The 25553-nt window shown below is 43.6% G+C and overlaps 9 protein-coding genes across 9 annotated transcripts; 6 read left to right on the top strand and 3 right to left on the bottom strand.

The window, feature by feature from the left end:
* Positions 1-501: 501 nt before the first annotated feature.
* Positions 502-2182, top strand: O0I10_005836 (uncharacterized protein; the record flags this gene model as incomplete). Its single annotated transcript, XM_058485873.1, has 4 exons — positions 502-623; positions 684-853; positions 919-1476; positions 1536-2182. The coding sequence occupies 4 exons, from the start codon at positions 502-504 to the stop codon at positions 2180-2182; spliced, it is 1497 nt and encodes a 498-aa protein (XP_058343396.1).
* Positions 2183-2648: 466 nt separating this feature from the next.
* O0I10_005837 (uncharacterized protein) lies at positions 2649-5306 on the top strand (the record flags this gene model as incomplete). The annotated part of the gene is made up of 10 exons (XM_058485874.1): positions 2649-2778; positions 2842-2963; positions 3037-3065; positions 3128-3242; positions 3313-3357; positions 3441-3523; positions 3587-3775; positions 3836-3884; positions 3951-4130; positions 4191-5306. The coding sequence occupies 10 exons, from the start codon at positions 2649-2651 to the stop codon at positions 5304-5306; spliced, it is 2058 nt and encodes a 685-aa protein (XP_058343397.1).
* Positions 5307-5569: 263 nt separating this feature from the next.
* On the bottom strand, positions 5570-8391 carry O0I10_005838 (uncharacterized protein; the record flags this gene model as incomplete). The annotated part of the gene is made up of 8 exons (XM_058485875.1): positions 5570-5722; positions 5792-5833; positions 5937-6042; positions 6114-6145; positions 6219-6836; positions 6974-7020; positions 7084-7241; positions 7346-8391. The coding sequence occupies 8 exons, from the start codon at positions 8389-8391 to the stop codon at positions 5570-5572; spliced, it is 2202 nt and encodes a 733-aa protein (XP_058343398.1).
* Positions 8392-9178: 787 nt separating this feature from the next.
* Positions 9179-10985, top strand: O0I10_005839 (uncharacterized protein; the record flags this gene model as incomplete). Its single annotated transcript, XM_058485876.1, has 2 exons — positions 9179-9346; positions 9402-10985. The coding sequence occupies 2 exons, from the start codon at positions 9179-9181 to the stop codon at positions 10983-10985; spliced, it is 1752 nt and encodes a 583-aa protein (XP_058343399.1).
* An 895-nt stretch (positions 10986-11880) lies between these two features.
* Positions 11881-12533, bottom strand: O0I10_005840 (uncharacterized protein; the record flags this gene model as incomplete). Its single annotated transcript, XM_058485877.1, has 3 exons — positions 11881-12076; positions 12149-12245; positions 12326-12533. 3 exons carry the CDS (start codon positions 12531-12533, stop codon positions 11881-11883), a joined length of 501 nt encoding a protein of 166 aa, XP_058343400.1.
* Positions 12534-13781: 1248 nt separating this feature from the next.
* O0I10_005841 (uncharacterized protein) lies at positions 13782-15233 on the top strand (the record flags this gene model as incomplete). Its single annotated transcript, XM_058485878.1, has 3 exons — positions 13782-14372; positions 14436-14718; positions 14803-15233. 3 exons carry the CDS (start codon positions 13782-13784, stop codon positions 15231-15233), a joined length of 1305 nt encoding a protein of 434 aa, XP_058343401.1.
* Positions 15234-15479: 246 nt separating this feature from the next.
* On the bottom strand, positions 15480-17316 carry O0I10_005842 (uncharacterized protein; the record flags this gene model as incomplete). The annotated part of the gene is made up of 2 exons (XM_058485879.1): positions 15480-16492; positions 16656-17316. The coding sequence occupies 2 exons, from the start codon at positions 17314-17316 to the stop codon at positions 15480-15482; spliced, it is 1674 nt and encodes a 557-aa protein (XP_058343402.1).
* Positions 17317-19182: 1866 nt separating this feature from the next.
* O0I10_005843 (uncharacterized protein) lies at positions 19183-22138 on the top strand (the record flags this gene model as incomplete). The annotated part of the gene is made up of 8 exons (XM_058485880.1): positions 19183-19498; positions 19553-19695; positions 19762-19955; positions 20008-20161; positions 20221-20483; positions 20536-20781; positions 20843-21123; positions 21180-22138. The coding sequence occupies 8 exons, from the start codon at positions 19183-19185 to the stop codon at positions 22136-22138; spliced, it is 2556 nt and encodes an 851-aa protein (XP_058343403.1).
* Positions 22139-23171: 1033 nt separating this feature from the next.
* On the top strand, positions 23172-25407 carry O0I10_005844 (uncharacterized protein; the record flags this gene model as incomplete). Its single annotated transcript, XM_058485881.1, has 6 exons — positions 23172-23305; positions 23381-23594; positions 23668-23730; positions 23798-24134; positions 24188-24717; positions 24784-25407. 6 exons carry the CDS (start codon positions 23172-23174, stop codon positions 25405-25407), a joined length of 1902 nt encoding a protein of 633 aa, XP_058343404.1.
* Positions 25408-25553: the final 146 nt, after the last annotated feature.

Here is a 25553-nt window from a genome sequence, read left to right on the forward strand (position 1 = left end):
TCAGCAGTAGTCGAACGTAACACTTGGCACAGGCCAGCTGTTTAATGCCCATGTGACATACAAGTTTTAACCTGGAATGTGTTTTGACCTGTGCAAGGCGATAAACGCGTGCTGATATGGATACCTATGCAAGTGGTTGTGGTTGCTAGGCAACAAAGCGACGACATAGTATGACGCTTGTTCACTCAGCTATTGCCCTTTTTGGAAGATACATAACAACAGCTAATTTTTTTCTATGATCAATCTCATTTTGTTTATTTTACTAGTATAAGGAATGAAATGGCTTTGTAGGAGGTTGTAGGTATCCAAGGTGGTTGGTTGTTGTATGGCATGAATTCCAAAGTCAGTGCAACAGCGACATGCAGCAACAATACCTGTGTGTGACGATTTTCACCAGGTGGCTTGCCTGATAATATTTTTTCTGGCAACAGGTTGGGCGGGTGGGGTCCACTTTTGAGCGCTTGTCAACTTCTTCCACAGCACCACACCACACCTTCGAGTATGCTCGTCCTCTACGAAACCGCTGCAGGTTATGCTCTCTTCAAGCTCGTCGATGACGGCAAGTTGGAGAAGCCCGATGACATTTGGAAGCACTTTGAGACCGCCGAAAAGGCTAATCAAACGTAACGTATTATATGGAATCTACTACCTCTTTGACACATCCGATCTGACATCCTACCTAGTGTCAAGCTCAAGGCCTTTTCCAAATTCGAGAACACCACCGATGCCTTGTCTGCAGTGACTGGTATTGTCGAGGGCAAGATACCCAAGAATCTCAAAAAGTTCTTGTCGAGCGAGATCTCTGAAAAGGAAATGAAGAAGGAGAAGCTTGTCGTTGGCGATCCCAAGCTTGGTAATGTCTTTTCTTTTTTCTCCTTTCTTTACTAGAGTGATGGATTATTGACATGTTGAAAATAGGCAGTGCTGTCAACAAGAAGCTCGGCATTAACGTTGTATCTGATTCGACTGTTATGGACTTGTACCGTGGTATTCGTGAACAATTCGAGTCCCTTGTGTCCGGTCTTTCGCATCATGATTTGAACGCCATGTCGCTTGGTTTGTCGCATTCGCTTTCTCGTTACAAACTCAAGTTCAGCCCTGACAAAGTCGACACCATGATTGTGCAAGCTATTGGATTGTTGGATGACCTTGACAAAGAACTCAACACTTATTCGATGCGTGTCAAGGAATGGTACGGCTGGCATTTCCCTGAAATGGGCAAGATCATTGTCGACAATCTTGCTTACGCCAAGGTCGTCAAGACTATGGGCTTCCGCACCAATGCCCAAAGCACTGATCTTTCCACCATTTTGCCTGAAGAACTCGAAGCCGAAGTCAAGGATGCTGCTGAGATCTCCATGGGTACCGAAATCTCGGATGAGGATATTGAAAACATTCATTGTCTTTGCGACCAAGTCATCAACATCTCCGAATATCGTGCTCAACTCTATGAATATCTCAAGAACCGCATGAATGGTAAATGACTCTCATGTTGATGAAAAAAGATGATTACTTACACACACACGACTCAATAGCCATTGCTCCCAACCTTACTACTCTTGTGGGTGAACTTGTTGGTGCTCGTTTGATTGCCCATGCCGGCTCTTTGATGAACCTTGCCAAGCAACCTGCATCCACCATTCAGATCTTGGGTGCTGAAAAGGCTCTTTTCCGTGCCTTGAAGACCAAGCACAACACACCAAAGTATGGTTTGATTTACCACGCTTCCTTGATTGGCCAAGCTGCTCCAAAGTCCAAGGCAAAGATTGCACGTATGCTTGCTACCAAGTCTGCTATTGCCCTTAGAGTCGATGCTCTTGGTGAGACTGAGAATGCTGATGTTGGTATTGAGGGTCGTACCAAGGTCGAAACCCGTATTCGCATGCTTGAGAACCGTGCCAATGCTCGTGTCAACCGTGACAAGTCATCCTTCAAGCAAGAAAAGTTCCAATTCAACAAATCCAGCACATACAACGCTGAGAATGATGCTGTCATGACTGAATCTGCTCCTGTATCACCACCAGAAGAACCCTCCAAGAAGCGGAAAGCAGATGAAGAAGCAGCAGCAGCCAAGCCTGCCGAAGCCGAGGATGAGCAACCCAAGGCTAAGAAGGCAAAGAAGGAAAAGAAGGATAAAAAGGACAAGAAGGAAAAGAAGAAATCAAAGAAGGAAAAGGAGTAATTTTGTAAAGCCTACCATTGTTGTCGTTATTTCTGTTAGTAGTATTAGATGTTATGATCACACATCATCCCACGCTCACACTCTCTATCTCTCACTCACTCACCATCCTGTTTTGTTATGTTATATTTTCTCTTTTCATCCGCTCTCTCGCTCTCATTTGTATCAAGAATTGCATTTACAGTCAAAAGTTTATTCATATTATTGAATCGTGTGATGGTCAATGTGTATGTGTCAAATCAATTGCTGTAATTGGTATGCGAATCCTTTTTGGATAAAATGAAAAGTAGCATGAATGGGTGGTTTCAGGCTGCGTTTTTTGACCGAGGCCATACATTTTCATTTTCCCTTTTCCTATTTCTTCGCTTCTTTCGCAGTTGTATTATACATTCCCATCATACCGCGTTCCCATTTGATACGCACATTAGATCGAGATACATAGGCATACATCTATACGGCTGTCGTCCATATGACTGTCGAATTGATACCAGGTGAATTCTCCCAATTCACCATTGCTATTGCCATTATCAGCGGCTTCATCGTCATTTTTGGATACGTGTCCATATTTGTAAAAGAAAGATTGTTTATATCCGAAGCATGTAAGTGGTTCATGGATGAGGAGATAACACGTAGCATGCGCTCATTGTGATGCGATAACATAGTCGTGGCACTTGTCGTTGGTATCATTGCTGGGCCACTCGTAGCCAATGGAATTGATCCCTATTCTTGGGATGACATGAATGAAATCACCAAACAAATAACTCGGTGCGTCATTGCCATCCAGGTTATTATCATTATTGTCACATGCTGGATCAACAATGAAGTGGTTTTCTCATGATTACGTTGTGCATATGCAGGTCATGGCTGTAGGGATCGAGTTGCCAAAGTAAGTACTATCATACATTTTTGAAGAGAGATGTAGTGGATGTATTCACTCAGCTGTCATAGGCATTACTTGAAGAAAGAATGGGCAACATTCATGGTGCTAATGTTCCCTGTGATGATATTTATGTGGTTGATCAGCGGGCTTTTCATATGGGCTCTCATCCCCCCTATTGACTACGTATGTAAGAATGCTACATAGCAACAGCAACAGGTTGCCATGGAAAAAATCTAACAAGGTCAATACGTAGCTGAATTCTCTTGTGATTGCAGCATGCGTCACACCCACTGATCCAGTAACGTACTCAATCTCAATCATGGCGACGATGAAATCATCCATAGAGAGAGATCTAACATGTATGGTTTATAATAACACCAGGTCTTAGCCAATTCAGTTGTCAAGGGACGATTTGCAGAGAAGCATGTTCCATCTCATATTCGTAATGCACTCGCTGCTGAAAGGTAACTATCTTGTGTGTGTACATATGATGTGAGTGGAGAAGATGACATTTTATCATACATCAGCGGAGGCAATGATGGGATGGGGTTTCCATTTCTATTCCTTGCTATTTTCCTCCTCGGCGAACCAGGTACAGGCAAAGCAATCGGCAAGTGGATATACGAGACATGCCTCTTCCAAATCGCATTGTCGGTCGTCATTGGCGTCATTGTTGGATTCGTGGCACGCAAGATTCTGCAATGGTCTGAAAGAAAGTAAGGACGTGGATCTTGGTATGATAAAGGCTGGATCATTGATTGTTCTTGGATACGTAGTCGTCTCATTGACAAGCCATCATTTTTATCCTTTGCAATCGCCCTTGCTGTAAGTAAACTTTATCATGGGGAATGTGTATAGGATGTCGGCATGATGACACGTGCGTGTATGTAGTTGTTCCTTATGAGCATGACCGGATTTTCGGGAAGCGACGATGTGCTGGCATGCTTTGCAGCTGGCAATGCCTTTTCGTGGGACGACTGGTTTAGACAAGAGACCGAGGAAGCTCATTTCCAAGAAGTCATTGATATGCTACTCAATCTGTCAGTGTTTGTATACATTGGAACCATTATTGTAAGTATAAAAACCTACCTACATGTTGTGTGTCAATATCAACTTACAATCACTTTGTAGCCGTGGCGGGAATTTGGGAATTCAGCACTTGGCTTGTCACCTTGGCGCCTGGTAGTGATTGCTATCCTTATCCTTTTCTTCCGGAGAATGCCTATTGTTATCGCCCTCAAACCTATCATGCCAGCTATGAAGACATATCGAGAAGCCACATTTAGCGGGTGGTTCGGTCCTATGGGTGTAGGTGCCGTCTTTTTGTCAACCATTGCCAAAGAAGAGATGGAGAAGGTCTATGAAGATGAACCTGAATTCCCGATTATTGTCGATCTTATTGGCCCTGTGGTGTTATTTGTCGTGCTTGCATCCACACTTGTACATGGATCAACCATCCCACTTTTCCAACTCGGCAAACGTATTCGCACACGCACATTATCCATTGCCAGTAGCACAGGGAGTAATCGACTTAAATGGCGACGCAGTACCCACGACCTTGATGAAACACAGCGCAATACCCTTATCAACATGCTTGGAAAGAGACGTCGTAGATCAAAAGTGGAAGAACAAGAAGAGGAGCAACAGCAACAGCCACCTGAACATGCAGCAGTGGATATGGAGGATGCTGAAGAAGATTACTTGCCGCATGATGAAGAGGATGAGGAAGTTGAACAACAAGAAGCAGCTGCACGTGTTGAAGGCGAGCCTAGTAATCAGCATCTCAAACCATCATTAGAGGGGCATTCAACCAGCGAATCGCAAAGTGGTTCCAATATCCGATTCCTTGAACCAACACATCCACGACAACAACATCCTTATTCTGAATCAAGTGAAAGCTATTCCTCAGATATTCAAGATCAATACCCTACTGGCAAGCAACCCGCAACATCCGCTCATGATGAAGAATCTTATCCCCATTCGGAGGAAGAGGCTGAGAAGGCGGGTGATGATCCAAACGTATCGAATGAACAAGCAGAGCGCGTTGTGGAAAGGTACCATTGTGATATCCATCCAAGAATTGAAGTATGGGAAGAACGACCCTATGTCATCATTGAAGATACCGGTGACACGACACCCAATATCGTTATCAACAAGCGAGAAGGGAATTGGAAGAAAAGGATGCGTGATGCGATCAAGAAACTAGAAGCAGACATTGAACATGAGGAGCATCGTAAACAACAATAAATAGATAAAAGGTTGGGGAGCTTTCCTTTACTCTTTCAAATGCTATTGTATGTGTGTAATATGTGCGTGCGGATGCAAATGATGAATCGGCTACCATGAAGGGAGTGCGTGCTAGTGTGAAAAGTTACAAAAGTTGTGCGTGCAAATTACTATGTAAGGTGGCGAATAAAGCTGTAAAATGGCTGTTGTACAACAACAGAAGAATGATAAAGTAGATGGTAAAAAGTGGGTATCAATGATGAAAGAGGGAGGAGCAGCGTCGTTTACTTTGCCCTAAGCTTCCATCGAGGCAATGTACGTGATTTTGAATGCGTTGGAATACGGCCTGATCGTCGTCGATCACGACACATTTCTCGTCGTCTTTCGAGATCTTCGTGCGTAACGTGTGTAAGCGATCCATGTCTCTGGAAAGTGTTCTATGATAGAGAGAGAAAAAAAAAGGTTAAGCGATCCATGCAAATCACCCCCCTCGTTGCTAAACTCACCTCCATCAACATTTGGCAGTCAATGATCCGTTTTGGCATGTTCTACACGAGGATGATGACGTATAAATGTCAGTCAATGCGCCCGCGTGTCAAATAAACCCTCTCACGCGGGATCCACGTTGTTACACCACAGCTTATACATTACCTGTATCACCTGGAAGATCTCCAGCGAATCCTTGAGAGACATGATAAGGTTTTCACTCATCTTGAACAATGTCAATGCCACGCGAAATAAAGCACTGGATCCTTCACTATAGTAGATTGGTATAGGGTAAGCGACATGGATCATATCAAGCAGCAGCAGCGTGAAGGTTGTACTTACTAAAAGAAACAATCCCAAACACGAAGGACCGTCTATGTAAAAAAGAAAGAGGATGATGAGTCATTTGATCTACCCTATCATTCATCATTGAAGAAAAAAGCATACCTCGATTGGAAGAATGTTAATAAACAAGGTGAGGAACCAATGATTGGTAACCAAGGTGATGGTTGGCATGGATGCACTATCAGCTGCAGAATCCCAAAATGAAGATTTGTCTGACAGCTTGTTCCACAAGTGAGGCATTCGTTCCCAGATCAGCATCATGAGCACTGTTTGATCAATGTTGGATCCTTCCATGGTCACGTCATAGACACCGGCTGGTAAGAGGTTTTGTACAATGGTGACAAGAGTCCAAAAGGCTTCTTCCTCCTTCATGAAAAGCAAGAGCATGCCGACGATATAATTCAATGATTGGCAATATCCGATGGAAGGGCTGTAGATTGAAAATGCAGAAAGGACTCTTCGTAAAGCGCCAATGATAGCAGGTGAATGTAATGCAGCGGTACTACCCATGGATGCATGATGATTGTTGTTGTTGTTGTTGTTGAATGAGGATGCTGTTCTAAATTGAATATTGTCGGGAAAAGTACGATGTAAATCACGTGCAATAATATCGGCAAACTCGTTGGTATCGCCCATCGCTTCAGCCTTGGCAAGGAACTTTTCATATACACCGGGGTTGGAGTCCATCTTGGCTTCCGCTCCGCTATAGTGTAGCCATACCTGGTTAACAAGGAGTGTGGAAGTCAGATATATGAAGTGATTCAAATTCCTCCTCGTTCTCTCGCTCTCCCCAACAAAAAAAAAACCTCCTCTTTGTAGTAGAAACCAAAAACCCCCAAATGTATGTGCACACTTACCCTTCCTCGAAGATGAGCAGGTACTCCCTTGCGGATGTATCGTTTCACTTTTAGGAGATTTGCATAAGTAAACTTTGTTGTTGTTGTGATGATGATGATGATGATCATACCTTTGGAACATCGTTCTGGTAACCGGGACTCGTGTTCCTTGAGTAACTGTTCCCATTTACTCAATCGTCTTTCCAATACAGCTTGATAGCTTTCCTCGTGGGCATGATGATCTTCAAGGGTGACCCATTGTGATGCTTTGCGGAATCCATAGCAGTCCCTATAATACACAAGGTTTGTGTGTTGCACATTGGTTAATTTAATATCCTCTTGAAAAGGGGGCTTTGTCTGTGTGTGTGCGTGTGCGCATGTGTCACCACCTACGTTTCAGGATTTTCTTCAAAGGATACAGGAGGTGGTGGAGATACTAGCTTGGCATTGTCGGATGGATCAAGCTCGTGTTTACTGCCAAATCGTTTGAAATGGAAAAGAGAAGGGGATGATGATGATGAATGGCTGTTGCTCTTTTTGAGCTTGAACAAGTTGCGGTTGCTGGTACTGGGTGATGTGGGTGTAGAAGAAAAGGGTATCTTGCCATCGTCATAGAGGCTTTCTGGTGACATGATGGGTGGAGGTGTCCATCGTTCTTGAGTTGTCATGGATGTCAATGCTGTATCAATCGTTGTTGTGGTATTATTTTTGGATGATGATGATGATGATGGTGAGTCGCTTTTTTTAGATTGCTCCTTGTGAGATGTTGTTGTTGTCGTCGTCGTATTATTATCCGTGTTACTGGTCATGGTTTCCATCAGGCTTGGACGAACAGCACGTCGAATAAGGACACCCCCAAGCAACGCCCCCGTGTTGTCGGTTGTTGGTGGAAAATACTCGTGTTTGGTAGCCTCCATACTTTTGATCACCGTTGCAGATGTTGTTGTTGTGGTGCTGGTGCCTGAAACATCTTGACTACTATTGCTGCTACTCGTTTCGCTGGTGACACTGCTACGTCGATCACTGTTGCTATTATTACTTCCATTGCTGGTATGATGCTGATGATAAATCTCGGTATCCAACGCGTGATGATGTGTATTGAGTGATGGCATAGGTGGCGATACAAGATGATGTCGAGTTAGGCACATTTGAGAAGGGGCACGCACCATAAAGTCTTGATCGCTATGTTCCTGTAACCATCTTTGCTTGCTTTTCCTTTGATGATGATGTTGTACAAAGGACTCGGATCGTTGACGACGAATATTGTTGGCATCGTAAGCAGCAGCGGCATAGATGGACATGGTGCCGGGATCGAGTGAGCGCGATTGATGTAGTAGATTGGGAGTTGAGACGTAATCGGCGGTTGCTGCTTTCTTCAACGGTGTACTTTTACTCGCACTCACAACACTGGGAGGCTCTGGAACTTGCAACGAGTCCATGATAAGCGAGGAGGCGAGAAGAGGAAGGGATGGAGAGGTGTTGATATGCGGTCGATAATTTATATATGGGAGGATGTAAAAAGAAAGGAATAAAGAAACAAAGAAAGAAAAAGGAACGTTTGAAATATAGAATGTGGAGAAGAAAGAAAACGACAGAGAAAGAAAAGGACAATGATATAAAATTGGATGTAGGACAAGCTGTCGATGTGGTTAAGGGGGCATGGTCCGAATATGATCCTTGCGAACATTTACCTTTCTTGGTGCAGCGTATATAAAAGGTCCGCATCCTCCCTACCTCCTCCCAAAATGCAACATTACATCTTTGTGTACATACATAAAACAAAGACAAGTTGGGTGGCGTCATTCTCCCCATCACCAGTTGTAGTAATAGTGATAGATTATGTAGTAGTATCATCATTCTCTTTGAATAAGATCACAATCAAATCAGACCTTATTTGTGTACCCAATGCATCCACCCATCATGTATCACGTTATCAAATTGAAGATTGATTTGGTTCCTTCACTCATATACATCACTCAACTACGAACAGCGCCCTTCAAAGTGTGCCACAATATTATGCAACAACATGGACACAGAGCGTGCGAAAGTTGGACCATGTGGCATTGAACGGAAAAGACATTCAAGAGGGATACATGCATGTGACCTTTCTCGCGAGGCATTTTCAGGTAGTAAAACCGGGTCAATATTCATTTTTGGTTCTCTTGGTTTCTTTCAACTTGTTCTCTCACTCCTCTCCTCCGACCACGACACAACCACCGTGTCCTAATGACTCAACCCGATCAACGCACAAGGTCTCCACCACCTCCACCGTTGCAGTTCGATCCCCATTCATTGACAACCAACTCTACACCCCAACACCTTTGCTATCGACATCGTCCCGACTTGACTCGAAATCGCCCTCCAGATCCATTCAATTTCCAAGATGTCCAACGAGTAAGTCTATACTACATAAACTTCCATTGATTTGAACTAACATGGTATCTATCAGCAAATTGAATGCCTGTCATCCTCGGACCAAGCTGCTATTTCACATGTGTGGTCATTGTTCGCTCAAGCACCAGCAGATCAACGCACATTGATCCTCAAAGGCTTGCTCTCTACCTGTTGTATGCCACAGCTTTCATTCTTATACGATGAGATCCGCCCTTTACTACGCATCGATTTCGCCTGCATCTTACCTCGTGAAGTGTGTCTACGAATCCTTTCGTTCCTGGATGCAAAGTCATTATGTCATGCCGCCCAAGTATCGAGGTTGTGGAAGTCATTGGCCGATGATGATACCTTATGGCACCGAATGTGTGAACAACACATTGATCGTATTTGCACCAAATGCGGATGGGGATTACCATTACTCGACAAGATCAAAAGCCAAGGGAAACGACATGACAACAATAGTGGTGGTCGCAGCAGCAGTCCAATGGTGATGGATCCGATTCCTCCCGATACAACAACAACAACAACACAATCCTCCCCCAACAAACGTGCGAGATTTGATATATCCAACAATCAGCAGCAGCAACAAGAAATGATGATGATTGATGATCACCAAGAACATGAAATGCATCACCATGCCAAAAAACGACGTCCCTGGAAAGATGTGTACAGCGAACGATTAGTGGTGGAACGTAATTGGCGACAAAACAAACACACAGTACGACAATTAAGTGGACACACCGATGGCGTGATGTGTGTACAATTTTGCGAAGCAAGCAATATAGCCATCACTGGATCATTTGATAACACGATACGCGTATGGAACTTGGAGACTGGACATGAAATACGACAATTGACAGGGCATACAAGAGGCGTACGTGCATTACAATTCGACAAGTGCAAACTAGTGTCCGGGGCCATGGATAACACCTTGAAGATATGGGATTGGCATACGGGGCGTTGCATTCGGACACTTGAAGGGCATACGGCAGGCGTCCTTTCATTGCATTTCGATTGTCGATTACTCGCCAGTGGATCAGCCGATTGCACCATCCGTGTTTGGAATTTCGCAGCTGGGGAATGTTTTTCTCTCACAGGCCATACCGAATGGATCAATTCAGTGCGTATTTGTACCTATGATCAATTACTTGTCTCCGCCAGTGATGATGCTACTATTCGCATATGGAATCTTCAATCAAAAGCCTGCGTCAAGGTCCTCAATGGCCATGTCGGTCAAGTTCTTTGTGCTTTGCCCAGTACGACACGTGCATTTAGACATCGACTGGTATCCCAACAATCATGCAGCAGCGCAACCACAACGGATCACGACAATGAACCGGTTATTGTCTCTGGTGCCTTTGATAACACCATCAAGTTTTGGGATTTCACGGGCAATTGTTTACGTACTCTCTTTGGTCATCTGGAAGGCGTTTGGAGCGTGGCCTTTGACAGTTTAAGAGTCGTTTCTGGTTCACATGATCGGAGCGTACGTGTATGGGACATGGAAAGCGGTAAATGCATGTATGCTCTTAATGGTCATACCAATCCTATCACTGCAGTAGCCATGAGCGATACCAAGATTATCTCTGCATCGGATGATGGTGATGTGCGTATTTGGGATTTCGGCATGTCTCAGTAGTAGAAGGAGGTAGTAGTAGTCATAGTAGCATGATGATTGTTGTCGGCCCTTGGATCACATGTCCCATTTGCAAAACACACACACACACATTAATCACCCACCTAGCTAGTAAACACACACATACATACCCTGCAAATGTAACATTTGATTCACAATCTTATGGAACAATAATAAAGATATACCCACCCATACTTTTAGCTACTTTCTCTACTTTCCTTGTCTACCACATTTACATTGTTACATTGGGACCGGCAATGGTTGGCGGCGAGGTGCCTGATAAGTTTACCTTTTGTGGACTTTGAACCTTAACCTTAATATCAAAGCCATACCAACTCCAAAATCATGGGATTCTGTATCGTCGTACTTGTGTGATAGGCTTCAAAGGTAAAGAGAGCTCCCATGTATTGCATCCATATGCTTATGTGTGTATCTAGTGACGAGGGATAAATCATAAAAGTAGGGAAATCCATCATAAAGTAGCCTCTTTTTTCTGGAAATGACAACATGGATAAGCAGCAGCAAGCAGCATCTTGGAAGGTTTGGTAATTGAACCGACAGCATCATTCAAGCTGTCGTCACACCTATCTTGCATCAGGAACGAGGGGAAGCCGAGTATACTGGTACGTCATGGGAAGCGGAATAGAAGAAGGAGGGAAAGGCGTGACATTCCTAACAGAGCACCATTCCCTTTTCTATCATTGACCGATTTATGAGTATGTTAAACAAAGGCTTTAATTACATCGAAGAAAGTGCGATGGAATAATCTATTTACAAAAAGGGGGAAGGGGGTTGGCGTGGTGGTGGGGTATACGAAATGGTTTCATCTCTACTACATTACTTTTCCATCATCATCAGTGATGGTAGATGTAAACATATATCTATCCATGATCCTTCACTAATCAACCTCCGTAAGAGCAACAACCATGATAAAACAAATAAACAGCATGATCAATAATGCCATGGTGTAACCCGCCCATCCATGACCGACATCAATAAGCCGATGCACGATGCGGCGTTGGTTTTTAAAGTAGATAACGACCGAGATACACAAGCTGGAAAAACCGAGAGCTACCATGATAAAGGCAACAATCCTATGAGTTGCCGCGATTAGATGATGTCGATCGAGCACAAAAATGAGTGTATGCGTGTGCAACATCATTTACCTTGTCTTATAAGGTGTTGGTTCTTCGTGATTCCACGGTAATGAATTGGAGGGTGCCAAATTTTTATCTCCTCGTAGATCGATCAATGTCATGTAGCCTGGTATGATACATGCATATGCACATGTCAATAAGATACATAGGTCGTGTGGATAACATGCATGTTGAGCCGTGGGTTACCTATCAGTGCTAGTGTCATGCCAACACGAAGCCATGATAAAAAGTTGCGTTCGTTGGCAAAGTGATCGCGTGGATCGGGGCCATCCACCTTGGTATGCACTACCCAGTCCAAGTATTTGTATGTGGTACTACAATGCTTATCGTTGCAAGCGATAAATCGCTTGTCATCGTTGGATTGTGACTCGATGGCTGTCAACGAAGTGCTCATGTGTGTGTGTGTGTGTGTGTGTGTGGTTGTGTGATAGCGTGTAGGGTATATAATATGGTTTAGAAAGAGAAGAGGAGGGGATGTGTGAAAGACAAAAGAAAAAGCGCACGATCTCTTGACGCAACAACAACTGCATATTATCAACCGACGACCTTTTTATATATGTTTGGCGGCGGTGTTGTGTGTGAGTTGGCGGTTTTGCCATGTTTTTATTTTTGAGTATGTATTACAATCAGATGAGCTTATTGTACTACAACCGCAAATGTAATGGCATCCAAATAACCTTGTTGATCTGCATCATTCCCATTCCCCTTTCATCATCAGCAGGCTGTTTGCAGAGAGAAAAAACGGAAAAAGGGCGCCGGTGGGTACAAGGTGTTGCGCAATGTTACACAGGATGCTGTCATTCGCCACTGTGTTACCAATGCTCCCCAATTCCACTAGCTCACATCCACCACTGCTGAAACAAAGAGAGGAAAAACGATCGAATGAGACGCTCCAGGTATAGTAGTTGTTGCACATTTCAAATAGGGTCAAGCGGAAAGTCTCATACGTTGCCTTTTGGTATCCAAGGAGGAAATACCACCACTATGATGATGATGATGATGCTTGATCATTGTTATGCGATGCAATGCTTCCTGCAGCAGCAGCAGCTGATTCCGCATTGTCATTTGGTAACGTGGACAAGCCCAAATTCCCAAACTGTGGGTCTTCTCGACGTTGGCGCATCAACCAGCTTGTAAATGAAACGAGTTAAAACATGATCTCAATACTGTAATGTAATGCCCCTGAAGCACATGGTGATTATCCTTTGTTGATTTTACGAACAATGGGACCTGTTATGGATGTGGTTGATTTCATGCAAGATCTTCATACATTAAGCTCCACAATAAATGCCATTTATGCATGTAGTGCTGCAAACAAGATGATCTACGTTTATTGTTTTGTTCTTTTATCACCCCACTTCAATGCTCGTTAGATCTGTTTACTGCCCACCACGCGTTTACACACCTCCTCACTTTTTTTTGGGCTCCCCTTTTTTCGATTTCGTCTCCTATATGAATATGATTCTCAAGCACCTTCCTCAACCTTGTACTGGGCAACGGGAGTATCCCCTTGACATCAACATCGATATCATTGTTATCCAAACATTATGTTCATTTTTCTTACTTTCTTTCCATCCCATCCATATACTACTACAAGCAATAGCACATCTCCTTGACAACATCATCATCCATTCTCGTATCCATGGCGACCACGCATCATGAGCAAGATTTATCATCCACAGGACCATTTACTTCAAAGCCATTGATTGAACAAAGGAGAGGTAGTCTAGCACAAATGTTTCTTACAACAACGTCGTCATTGCAACAGTCGGCGGCTCAAGAGGTACGAGAAGATCCCATGGACCAAGATTGGCCACCACCACCACCTCCTCCTCCATTGGAGTCGCAATCCATTCATAATGGGAGTGCCATGCCATTCGGTCGTCGACGGTCCTCATCTTGCAACATGTTGACAACGCCATCGATAGTGGGTGGAGCAGCAAGTAAAGGGCACGGTGGTGTTGATAGGCTATTGAATGTGCATACGCTGTACAAGATCAAGCGACGTAAATTTCATTTGTTTGGGAGCCAACAACAACAGCAACAGAAGCATGATCTTCCACCCGCCGCAGCACCGATACTATCATCATCGTCTTTGTCTTCATTACCATTATTGGAGGATGTGTCTATTGCCGAGATTCGAAGAGAAGGTGTCAAGGGAATGTTACAATCCAAAATCCCTATATGCTATTTCTTGTACCACCTACTACAAGAGATCAGCAGTGAAAACTTGGTAAGATGAGATGGTGGGTTTTATTACATACCTGGAAAAAGCTGATCATATCGTTACCACTAGTTCTTTTTTACCGAGATTGAGCAATATGAATCATTCACTTACATGACATTGGTGCAACAGCTGGCGACAGCGCAACACATCTATGATACCTACCTGAGTCCCAATAGCCATTTCGAGGTCAACATTGATGAAAGGATACGTCATGCTGTGCAGCATGCTTTACAAGAGAAACAAGTTCAGGGCTGTTTTGATCCTGCCAAGCAAGCTGTTTATGCGTTACTTGAATCCAGCTTTATGCGTTTCATTGATACACCCATTTGGTATGAGATGGTCAAACAATGTGGCAAGTATACATACTACTACGACTACTTTTTATTTGATCCAAGAAGACAACAATGTGACTCATGATGTTGTAATGTGTATGTAGGCGAGGAGACGATGTGTCATAATGAAGAAACAAAGCACGCGGCTGTCAACACGTTACTAAGATACATCGAGCAACAACATGCTATGCTATACACGAACCCGCATATGGATGCTCCATTGTCAATGTGTATGCAAACAGCTAAAAAAAGACATGATTTGACCAAATCCATGGTACACGAATTTTGTCTCACGGTGGTCGGTGTTGAATTTCAATACTACAACATTTGGTCCACACGACAAGATGAACATGAAGATCATCTAGAATATCATCATCGACAAAGCTCGTCATCATCTTCCTTTATGACACCTTCCTCATCCATGTCCTCCCTTTCTTCTCATTCACGTTCAGGGTCATCTCAATTGATTCAAGCTCTCAAACGTCCACGTCAAGTCGTTGAAGCATTTGATTTCTTCGCCAAAAAGAAAAAGTAGTTCATTTTTTTTGTCATTTGTTTTTTACTTGATATGCTGAATAGACATTGTTGTTGTGCAAGGTGCATGAGTGCGTGTGTGATTGTGTGTGTGTGTGTGTGAGTGTTACTAGGAGAAGAAGAGGAATAAGAAGAACGAAGAATACGCATGCTATAGGAGAAAGATAAAGAGCATATAGAGAGAGAGACAAAGAAAAAAGAAGGGATGGGGGAGAGTGAGTGAGTGAGTGAGTAAAAAAGAACGAATTTAATGCAAAGAAAGTAATGTATCTGCAGTAGTGTGTGGTGTAGGAGATCCTTGTTGCTGTTCGGCTGATGTCGTTGGCATCCCTGCAGGTGATGTTGTGGTGGGAGCGGTGGTTGTAGTGGTAGTAGCTGTTCTTGTTGTCGGAAGAGGTGGTTGTGCATGATGATGATGATGATGGGGTTGTGGTGGTTGTGGTGTGTTGGTTGTGTTCGAAGGTGTTGTGGAAGTGGTGGCAGCAGCAGCAGCGGCTACGACGGCGGCAGCAGCAACGGCAGTGGATGGTTTTTCCACACACCACCAACGATGGCCTTCACTCCAAGCCTTGCTTTGACATTCCTTACTGCAATACTTTGCCTTACGGCACCGTCGACATTTGGCGAATTCACGAGGCTTTTGTTCCCACTTTGTACAATGGACATTGGCACATTTGCGAATACCACCTCGTGTCTCATCCTTACGACACCCATTGCGCATAATAACTCCTGCCCAGTATTGGATCGGCTTTGGATGGATTCGATGTGTGAACTTTTCCACCACTGAAAACACGTTGGTATGAAAAGCTGTGTGGAACAGGTCGCGGATGTGTGGATACTTTGACAAATAAGCCAGTAATTGGAGTGACATCAAGATATCATCTTCACGATAGAATACATTGTCCACATTCAGAGAAGTATTGGTAGATGAAGGTGGTGCAAATGTATGTTGTCGTTCCATACGGTTCCGTCGTCGTTGATCGGCTGTGATTTTGACATAAGGAAAAGTGGTACGTCGACGAAGACTATTGATATGACGATGCTGAGGATGATGAGGAGAAGAAGAAGAAGAATGATGAGATGATATGGTGTTGGTGTTATTGGTAGTTGTAGAAGTAGTAGTTGTAGTTGTTGTTGCTGTTGCGGAAAGAGGATTGGAGGAGGAGGACGAAGATGATGATGATGATGGTGTATTATGATCGGTATATGGCTTTGTTGTATCGGGTTGTTGAATAAATGGTTCTGGTTGTGGTTGTAATCCTGAATGAAATGAAAATGTGTGAGTTGTCTTATTACATAGAAACAAGGGGATATATAGGATATGATATGTGTGCGCGTGTATGTGTGTGTGGGATAGAGAGAGAGAGAGAGAGGATAAAGGAGAAGAAGGGAGATGAGTCATCATATCCAAAGTACTACTCACCTGCAGCTGCTGCTGTTGCTGTATTGTCGGATGATGTCCATGATGTGGATGATGCGTTGCCGCCACCATCACTACCACCAACGCCGCCATTGTTGTTGTTGTTGTTGTTGTTGCTGCTGCTTATACACAATGGTCGATTACTTGCAACATTGTTAGATGCCACTGCTGCTGCCGCTGCTGCCGCTGCTGCTACTGTTGCTGCAGAGATACTATCTCCTTGCTGTTGTTGCTGTTGCTGTTGCCGTTTCTCCTGGTCTTGTTGCTCACGAGATACAACCTCCAAGGCTCGCAAGAAGTTTTGCAATACGCGCAACACAATGGTCACCATCCCTGCATCGACGACTCTTGTTCGAATCTGTTCGGTACCACGTACACCAATATTGACGGTGCATTGGAAAGCAAGAGACCACTTCCATAAGCCACGAAGATCATTGGGCTGCTGCTCTGCTGAAAGGATGCGAACCAATTGCTCTAAACCACCATCCAACGACAGGATTTCCCGGATGCGAGGTGAAGTTGAAGTCAAATAAGCCAAATGAGTAAGCGAATTAATCAGCGGTAGTGTTGCTGTCGAGTCAAGAGCACGACGATCGTAGACTGCAGACGTGATGCATATTGAAGCACGGTTCTGATGAGGAAAGCTAAGATTTGGCTCTCGCATATTGAATAAAGAATAAAGAAAAAGAGAATGAAAAAAGGGAGGTTGTGTGTGTGTGTACGCTGTTAGCGTAGGAAAAAAAAAGAAAAGGGAGAGAGTGAGAGAGAGTGAGTGAGAGAGAGAGAAAGAGCGTGGGTGCGCGCGCTGTTGAGGGATGTGAGTTTGTGAGTGTGTGTGTTCTTTGTGCTGCGGAGAGACAGAGTGATGAGTGTGTATTAGTGAGCAAAGAGTGATGGGGATATATAAAAAACCAGCAGCACCAACAAGATGGAAGCGGGGTATCATCACCGCGATTGCTTTTTTGGTGCCATTTACCGGACAACTGATTCGTGTCCATGCAATCGAGATCCCTTTTGCCTAAGGGGGGTCTGCGGGATTTGTATCAATCCAATACAAGCACACTATTCAATCCAATTAAGGAATACCTACTGGCCCGTGCCTTATCTTTACACACGTTCTTCATGTAACGCAGTGTATCATCCATCCTCATAACACAGTATCACTCGTCGTAGTAATAATGAATCCTCATCACACGTATTGATTATTCTATTAAATCATCATGCATGATAGTGCATGAATGTGTATGTGTACATTGTTTTGTTTTACGATTGTTTTTCAAGAAAGTCGTCCTCCACACACAACAACAACGCCCGTGCGGTATATTATAGTTGTCATCATTTATACACAAAACATAATGATGGCATTTCTATGGCAACTAACAATGATAAATAAGATAAGGGGTCAATAACAACGGGTATCAAGTAGCAGTCGTAGGAGAGAGTGGCTTGACAACTGGGAGAAGAACGATGCTTCGGCTAACTCCCAAATGAAGAAACATGTTTTTTACCCTTTTTCTGCCACCCTTATTAAGATCTGCGTATATAGCATTACCCTTATTCATGCATTAATGATGTTGTTGATACTCACTTTTATATACCTTCTTGTGGTTTATCATGCCCATGACTGATCTATCCACAACTAGTACGCTGGACCTTTTTCATTCGTGCTATCACCCGCGTCATGAACATCATGTGGGAGTTCTTCCACGAAACTTTGCTGGTCATCAATCATACTTACATAGATCAGGTGTTGTTCATGATAATAAAGGTTTAGGGTGTCCCACTACTATCATGTAAGCTGGGTAGTCGTTTGCATGCCAACAAATGATCCGGATCATGAAAGTAAGTGTACGCTAGGTACTTATCGTGATCATCGGTCGATCAGCCAATTTCCAGTTGATTTGCACAGAGACTATTTGCTGGATGTTGCTATATACTCTCATGTTCAAGGAATAAGGCAACCGGTATATACTATTACTTCAAATGTCGCTGAGGTGTATATGGATACCTAGCACTAAGGACACGTGCTTTCATTGTTCGATTTCTTTGTCATCTGTGGTATATCATTGCTATTGTGGCGAGGGAAAAAATGGCACATGCATTGACGCTGGTGGCCCACTCTTGATTTAAAACATCATTGCTCGCCACACTACGAATCTATCGTATACGGGGTGGATCATCGATGATCTTCTTTTACGTTCAAACCATGATTTATTTACGACTTTGGTGGAATCCTATTGAGTAATCTACCAGGTAGGATCTCTTACTTTGTTGTCATTAAAGCCATATGGCAGTGTTTGCTATTATGATTGATCCAGAGGAACCATTTGTCACCAGGTGTAATACTAGGAAAGAAGGCTGCTTTTGTTGATGTGCGTTGTCAAATACGCACGCATTGTACTCCTTTTGCCTTACACCCCGCACATCATGTGGGTACCCGACTTTGTATAGTTTCTTCCTTCTGTTTTTTTATGGGGATGTGCCATATTGTTTTGGTCATTCTCTTCTTCCTTGGTATTGATATTGTCTCATGGCATCAGCTTCTTCACCCTCATCAATACGAGCAACACAGCATTTGGGTGGTCAAAAGCAGCCATCATCCATGTATTATAAACCATCTCTTGCACCGCAAATAAAACACGGCTCTTCCGCATCCTCCCCAAAAAAGATCATCACCGTTTCACCACCCAGCTCTGCAACCAACTCATTCGTTTCTCTCAGCCCACCTCAACAAAGTATCAATGAACACGACAATCGTCAACCGGAAACCCTTCCATTGAAACCAAATTGGACGCATCGCGACAGCAATAATACCAATGGACATTCAACAAGCATAGCACAATCAGGTAGTTATATAGATATGAGCGAAGCGTGATATGTGAGCTTGACGTGGTATAAAGAGATACAGGCGCAGGGATCATCATCATCGTCATCGGCTCTTGTCGGTTTCCGACCGCTTTCTCGTGCAACCAGCAACAGTGGTAGCATAGCAACCGTATCCAGTGCAAAAACGATTACTCCAGCAATGGTCAAAAAGATACATGTAAGTCTCCAAAATACTCATATGGATCAAGCGGCTTATTAAAGTAGAGTTCATACATACATGTAGTACCTTCGGGCCATGACGGTGCATCTCGCCAATGCATATCAGAAACGAGATCATGCCTTTGTTTTTGAACAGCAAAACAACCCAAGACGATTACTCACACGACCCGGCAAACCAGCAAAGAATGATGGTTACGACAACAAGTTTGATGATTATATCTTGAGAGTGCATGATACGCTTGGACCCAAAGACAAGCAGTAAGTGTGGTACTCATATACAATGGCTTTTCATTTATGGATCATAAACAAGGTATCGCGTCATTGATTTGCTGGGAAGTGGTACATTTGGACAAGTCGTCAAATGTGAACGTGTGCCAACCAAGGAGCTGGTCTCGGTCAAGGTGATCAAGAACCACAGGAATTTTCGAAACCAGAGTTATTTGGAGGTGGATACGCTGAATTGGGTAAATCCGAAAGAGAGAGAAAGGAGCATTTGTCTTTGCGTACTTATTATCCTTGTCAGCTACATAGCAGATTATCCAAGAGGGATCGCACAGAGCGCATCTTGAAGCTTCATCATTCTTTCGATCACAAGAATCATCTTTGCATCGCCTATGAGCTCTTGTCATATAGCCTTTACGACCTTCTCAAGCAAAACAAATTTCGAGGATTGCCAATGTCCATGGTACGCACCTTTACGGTTCAGCTGCTTGAGACGCTTGTTCTTCTTAAGGAGGCTATGGTGATCCATTGCGATTTGAAACCCGAGAACATACTACTCAAAAGGTGAGAAGGGATGAGATCATTGTGGGTTATTATCATTACCAACCATAAATAGCGTCGATTCTCCAGAGATCAAGGTCATTGATTATGGTTCAGCTTGTCACATGAATTCACCACGTCGCATCACGTATATACAATCGAGATTTTATCGTTCACCCGAGGTCATTCTTGGTTTACCTTTCACCTACGCTATCGATATGTGGTCCCTGGGATGTGTTGTGGCAGAGCTATTTTTGGGTGCTCCCTTGTTACCAGGTGAATCCGAATATCATCAGCTAAGGAGGATCACGGATATGCAAGGGTAAGTAGTAGTTATGGAAAGTGAGCGGCATTTATCTTATGCAATGCATCCACCACCATAGTCCACCACCAGCCTACATGTTGGATGAAGGAAGCAACACCAACAAATTTTACAACCGAACTCGGATACCAAATGAGCAAAAGTTACCGCCATCAAATTCTTCAGCTACCAACAACACGCAGCACCTTTATCGGCTGAAGCCTGATTTGCATCACATTGCAGAGCGACCAAGGACAAGTTTGACGGATCTGATATTGAATTATGATGGTTCTTCCTTTGCTGAAAGGGCGCGTAATCAAATGACAGGCCAAGCTCCAGCTAAGAAAACATTGACAACCCAAGGTAATAGGGAACATTTTCTAATAAGGTAACATTATCATGTTGACGTCTTCAAATAGAATCCCAAGAGCGTTATTCACTAGCCAATTTTCTTCAAGGACTGTTAACGATTGATCCGAAGCAGCGATGGTCACCAGAGCAGGCACTTGGCCATCCATTTGTGAAAGGCGAGCAGTTTACAGGACCTTATCTACCACCGGCGGCAGCAATTGACAAGCCTACATCAACTAAATCGCCTCAACAGCCATCCACTGTCAACGTATCGCCACCACAACCGTCATCTTCATTGGAAGCAGTCAACTCAAAATCACCATCCAAGAACGACCAAAAAGCAACGTTGCCTACACCAACGTCACCGCACATGATACCCAATTCAAGTAAAAATCAGCATCCTTCGCATAAGCAATCGGATACTACTATGCCTATCAACATTGTACGACCACGTCCCCAATCCACTACACAAATCGATCGTCTTCTAGGCAAGTCAACTGCTCCTGTTCAGCCATCTCCTTTGAGCAAGTTTCATCAAAATGCACCCACCGCTACCAAGAACAATACAATAACAGCAACAACAACAACAACAACCAATATCAACAACCCTTCAGCTGCTGCAACGTCAAATAAGGATGAGAAGAGTGGTGCAACGAATAACACGACACGACGAGTCAAGATTGCACCCATGGTCAAGATGCGTCGTGGTTCTCATGATTCTTTTTGTATGCCGGATGAGATACGTCGCACCTATTCCTCTGTCTCAACAGTGCTCAAGGGGGAAAAGAGCTTCTATAACCATGGCAACCATAGTACACCGCATCTCCAGTCGTCGTCAAGTGCACTAGGATCGGATGGTGGCGATACAACGGATATAGATGATGATCATTATCGCACGCTTTATGGTGCCAATCACTTTATTATCAACAACCAGAATAGCAGTAGTAGTTTTAGAACGTTGTCTTCTAGACATGCAGGAGAAGCTGCTGGTGGATTAAGGATGATGGGTGTACATAACAAAAAGTGATTAAAAACATTTGTGGTATCGAGGATACATATGTCAGGTGGCATGCACATGATGGAGGAAACGAGGATGAGGAATCTAAAATCTTGCTCTTTGAGGACTGTTATCAGAAGAAGGATCATTTATCATGTTGATGATGAGTGGTGCTTACGTGGTTGTGTTTGTTTTACAAGGTGTGCAAGTGACCTTGCCAATTTATGCGTTGTCCATCATCAGTATAGCGTTGCAAAGCTAACCCCATATGGCATTGTGTATAAAAGATGCTCATTGTCACCTCGTACTTAGCAATGATGTCGCTATGAAAAAACGAAGGCAAATCTTTTACATACATACCCCTTCTTCTTTTCCGTTCACAGCAAGAGGCGGGTACATAGATGGATGGGCTCAAGGGCAGGATTGAATGCATCCAGCAATTGGAATTCATTACCAACATTAGCTCATGCTACAAGTAGGTAATCAGGCGATGATGATCATCGTATACATGGATCGCTCAAGCATCAAATAGGAGGAGGGTGTAAAGCTTTCCTGTCATTGATGGCTTTCAAAGGCACAAGATTCGTTTACAATGATGAGTTGCTCTCATTAAGCTTGTGGCATATGGCACATGGACCATGTAGCCCTTCAATGTTTAAAGCATTGACAACATTTGGATTATGCGGATGTTGTGGTACACAGGGGCACGTGCACAGTAGTACATGGCGAAGCACTGGAAATAGATCAAACAAGATGACGACTGTGGAGCTAGTACATGTGTATTGACAAAACCAGGTAGATCAAGTCGACAATGGTCGTTAAAAGGGATGTTACACTAATACAAAAACATCTATAGATAATGGAGAAATTCTATTTTAGGTACAGAAGGAAGCGGCGAGAACGGGTGAATAGACGACGATCCGGTTGCTTAGTTTCAGACCACATCCTTTCCTTTCCTCTTCTCTCTTTCTTACCTGTGTGGTCTTCTCTCCCTCTCTTTGTTCTTCCCCTTTCCTCGCTATCTCCTCCAATATCGTATCCACACGTCTTTTACTGATCTCTGATGCTTGATCCCAATGCTCTCTCAATCGCAAAACCCCAAGATGCAATGACGAAACAACCTGTCAACAGAAAGGGCAGCAATGGTCATCAACAAGGCAACAATGGCATTCCTGAATTCGTAAAGAAATTGTTTTGGTACGTGCTATTGAGGACGAGTGTGGTGGGCATGATGATCGATTGACTGTGTATTGATTGTCATGTAATAAATAGCATGCTTGAAGAATGCATATACCCACACATTTTCTCTTGGAGCACAAAGGGCGATACGTTTGTTGTCAAGGATCCAAGTGAATTCGCCAAAGTGATTCTACCCAGTCATTTCAAGCACTCCAACTTTTCAAGCTTTGTGCGGCAGCTCAATAAGTATGATTTTCATAAGGTTCGCAACCCAGATGATCGACGACGCCGCATGTATGGTGACCAGGTAATGTCTTCTTTATTCATATGCTTCTTAACAACCCCAACGCTTTTTGTATTCATTTCAATGATATTCTTAGGCTTGGGAATTCCAACATCCGAATTTCAAGTACAACCGAAGAGACCTCCTGGAAGGAATCAAGGTATTAAAATAGATACATGCAAATGGGTACTCCTTGAAATCACGATGGTATTAAAACAACTTTTTAGAGGAAGGCAACTGGCAAAGCAGCAGCAGCACGTAGCACAGCAGCATCAGCGGCAGGGACTAGTACCAATGACGGGGCTGATAGTACTGGGACATCTGATTCAGGTCAATCTACGAGAAACGAGCTCAAGGCGTTGATTACCCAGTTACAGGATCAAATTCAACAATTGCAGCATACACAATCAGAAATGGCCTCGCAAATCCATGCATGTGATAGCAGATCCAATGCAGTGCTGGATGCAATCAGTCGGTGTCGCGGCAACATGGTATCCCAAGAAGGTTTAATGCGAGATATCATGCACCACGTGGCAGCCACAACAACCAATGTCGAGCAACATGGTATGATGAACAAACTTTGTTTATATACGCAATGCTAATAAGAGTGATTTTAGATACGACGCAGAATGACAACAAGAGCAATAGCAACAATGGGCTATCGGTGGATGTCCAGAAGCTTTTGGAGACGTATAACTCTGTTTCACAGGCAAATGAAGAACAAATGAATCGGATATCCAAACTTTTGGAGCAGCGGGCCGACACAAACAGCCACATTCAGTCATGGCAACCACCACCGCCCATGCCAACGCCCAATAGCAACAATCCTACCACCATGGTGACTTCAACAACAACCATGATGAATACACCCTATGCATCTCAACCTTATAATCACTTATCAACGATTCCACCTTCAATGCCATTCAAATTCACCATGGCAGCAGCGTCCTCTAGTGCATTACGGCGAAAATCCAATATCCCAGGCTGGTCAACACCTCCTCATGTGCTATTGGTGGATGATGACATGATCTTTCGTCGACTTTCCACAAAGCTTCTACAAGTAGCAGGCTGTACCATTGATGTGGCATCCGATGGTTTAGAAGCAATCACCAAACTTGGTTCACGTTCCTATGACATTGTGCTCATGGTAAACCAAAAAGATACATCCTCTTGCAATCGTATTTGAGTCTAAATGGCAACCATTAATTATTAGGATATCATGATGCCCAAATTGGATGGCATTTCAGCTACACGAAACATTCGCCAATACGACACATGGACGCCCATCATTTCCATGACATCGAATACCACGGATCGTGATGTGCAAGAGTACATTCTAAGCGGCATGACAGACGTATTACCTAAGCCTTTGGACAGCGGGACATTACGCAAGTTATTGGAACGTTATTGTGCTCATCTTAAAGCCGTGAGACAAGGTTACTTGAACAACGCCATTGATGCTGCTATGACGCCCAAGATTACCGAAGCCGTGGATGAGAGAGAAAACAATAAGCGTAAAGAGCCAACCGTCAGCTCCACACCAGCATCAGCCATCATGCATCATCAGCATCAACATCAACAACAACCTTCATTCCAACGACAACTTGACAACATGATGACCAATCCTCCTGTCATTATATCCACCACATCTTTTATGAACGCTATGCAACAACAACAACATCTTCATCATCAACCCCACATGCATCATCCATCATCCTCAGTAGTAGCCGAACCACAAGATAATCGATGGGAAGCTTATGTCAATACGAGCCCTCATGAAGGGGAACAGCCATGGAAAAAACAAAAACTCTCTGCATCCAATACTGTATCTGAATAGCAGAAGAAATGATCTTTGTATGTTGAGTCCAAGAATAAAAGCAGACTAAAATACCTGTCGCAATATAAAGATTCGAGGAAATGCACTCATGCTACCTTCCAATACATAATGAAAACATGCAAGAACCATTACTAAAACACCTCCTC

The sequence above is a fragment of the Lichtheimia ornata genome (genome assembly GCF_029851405.1).
Source record: "Lichtheimia ornata isolate CBS 291.66 chromosome Unknown scaffold00024, whole genome shotgun sequence".
NCBI lineage: Eukaryota > Fungi > Mucoromycota > Mucoromycetes > Mucorales > Lichtheimiaceae > Lichtheimia > Lichtheimia ornata.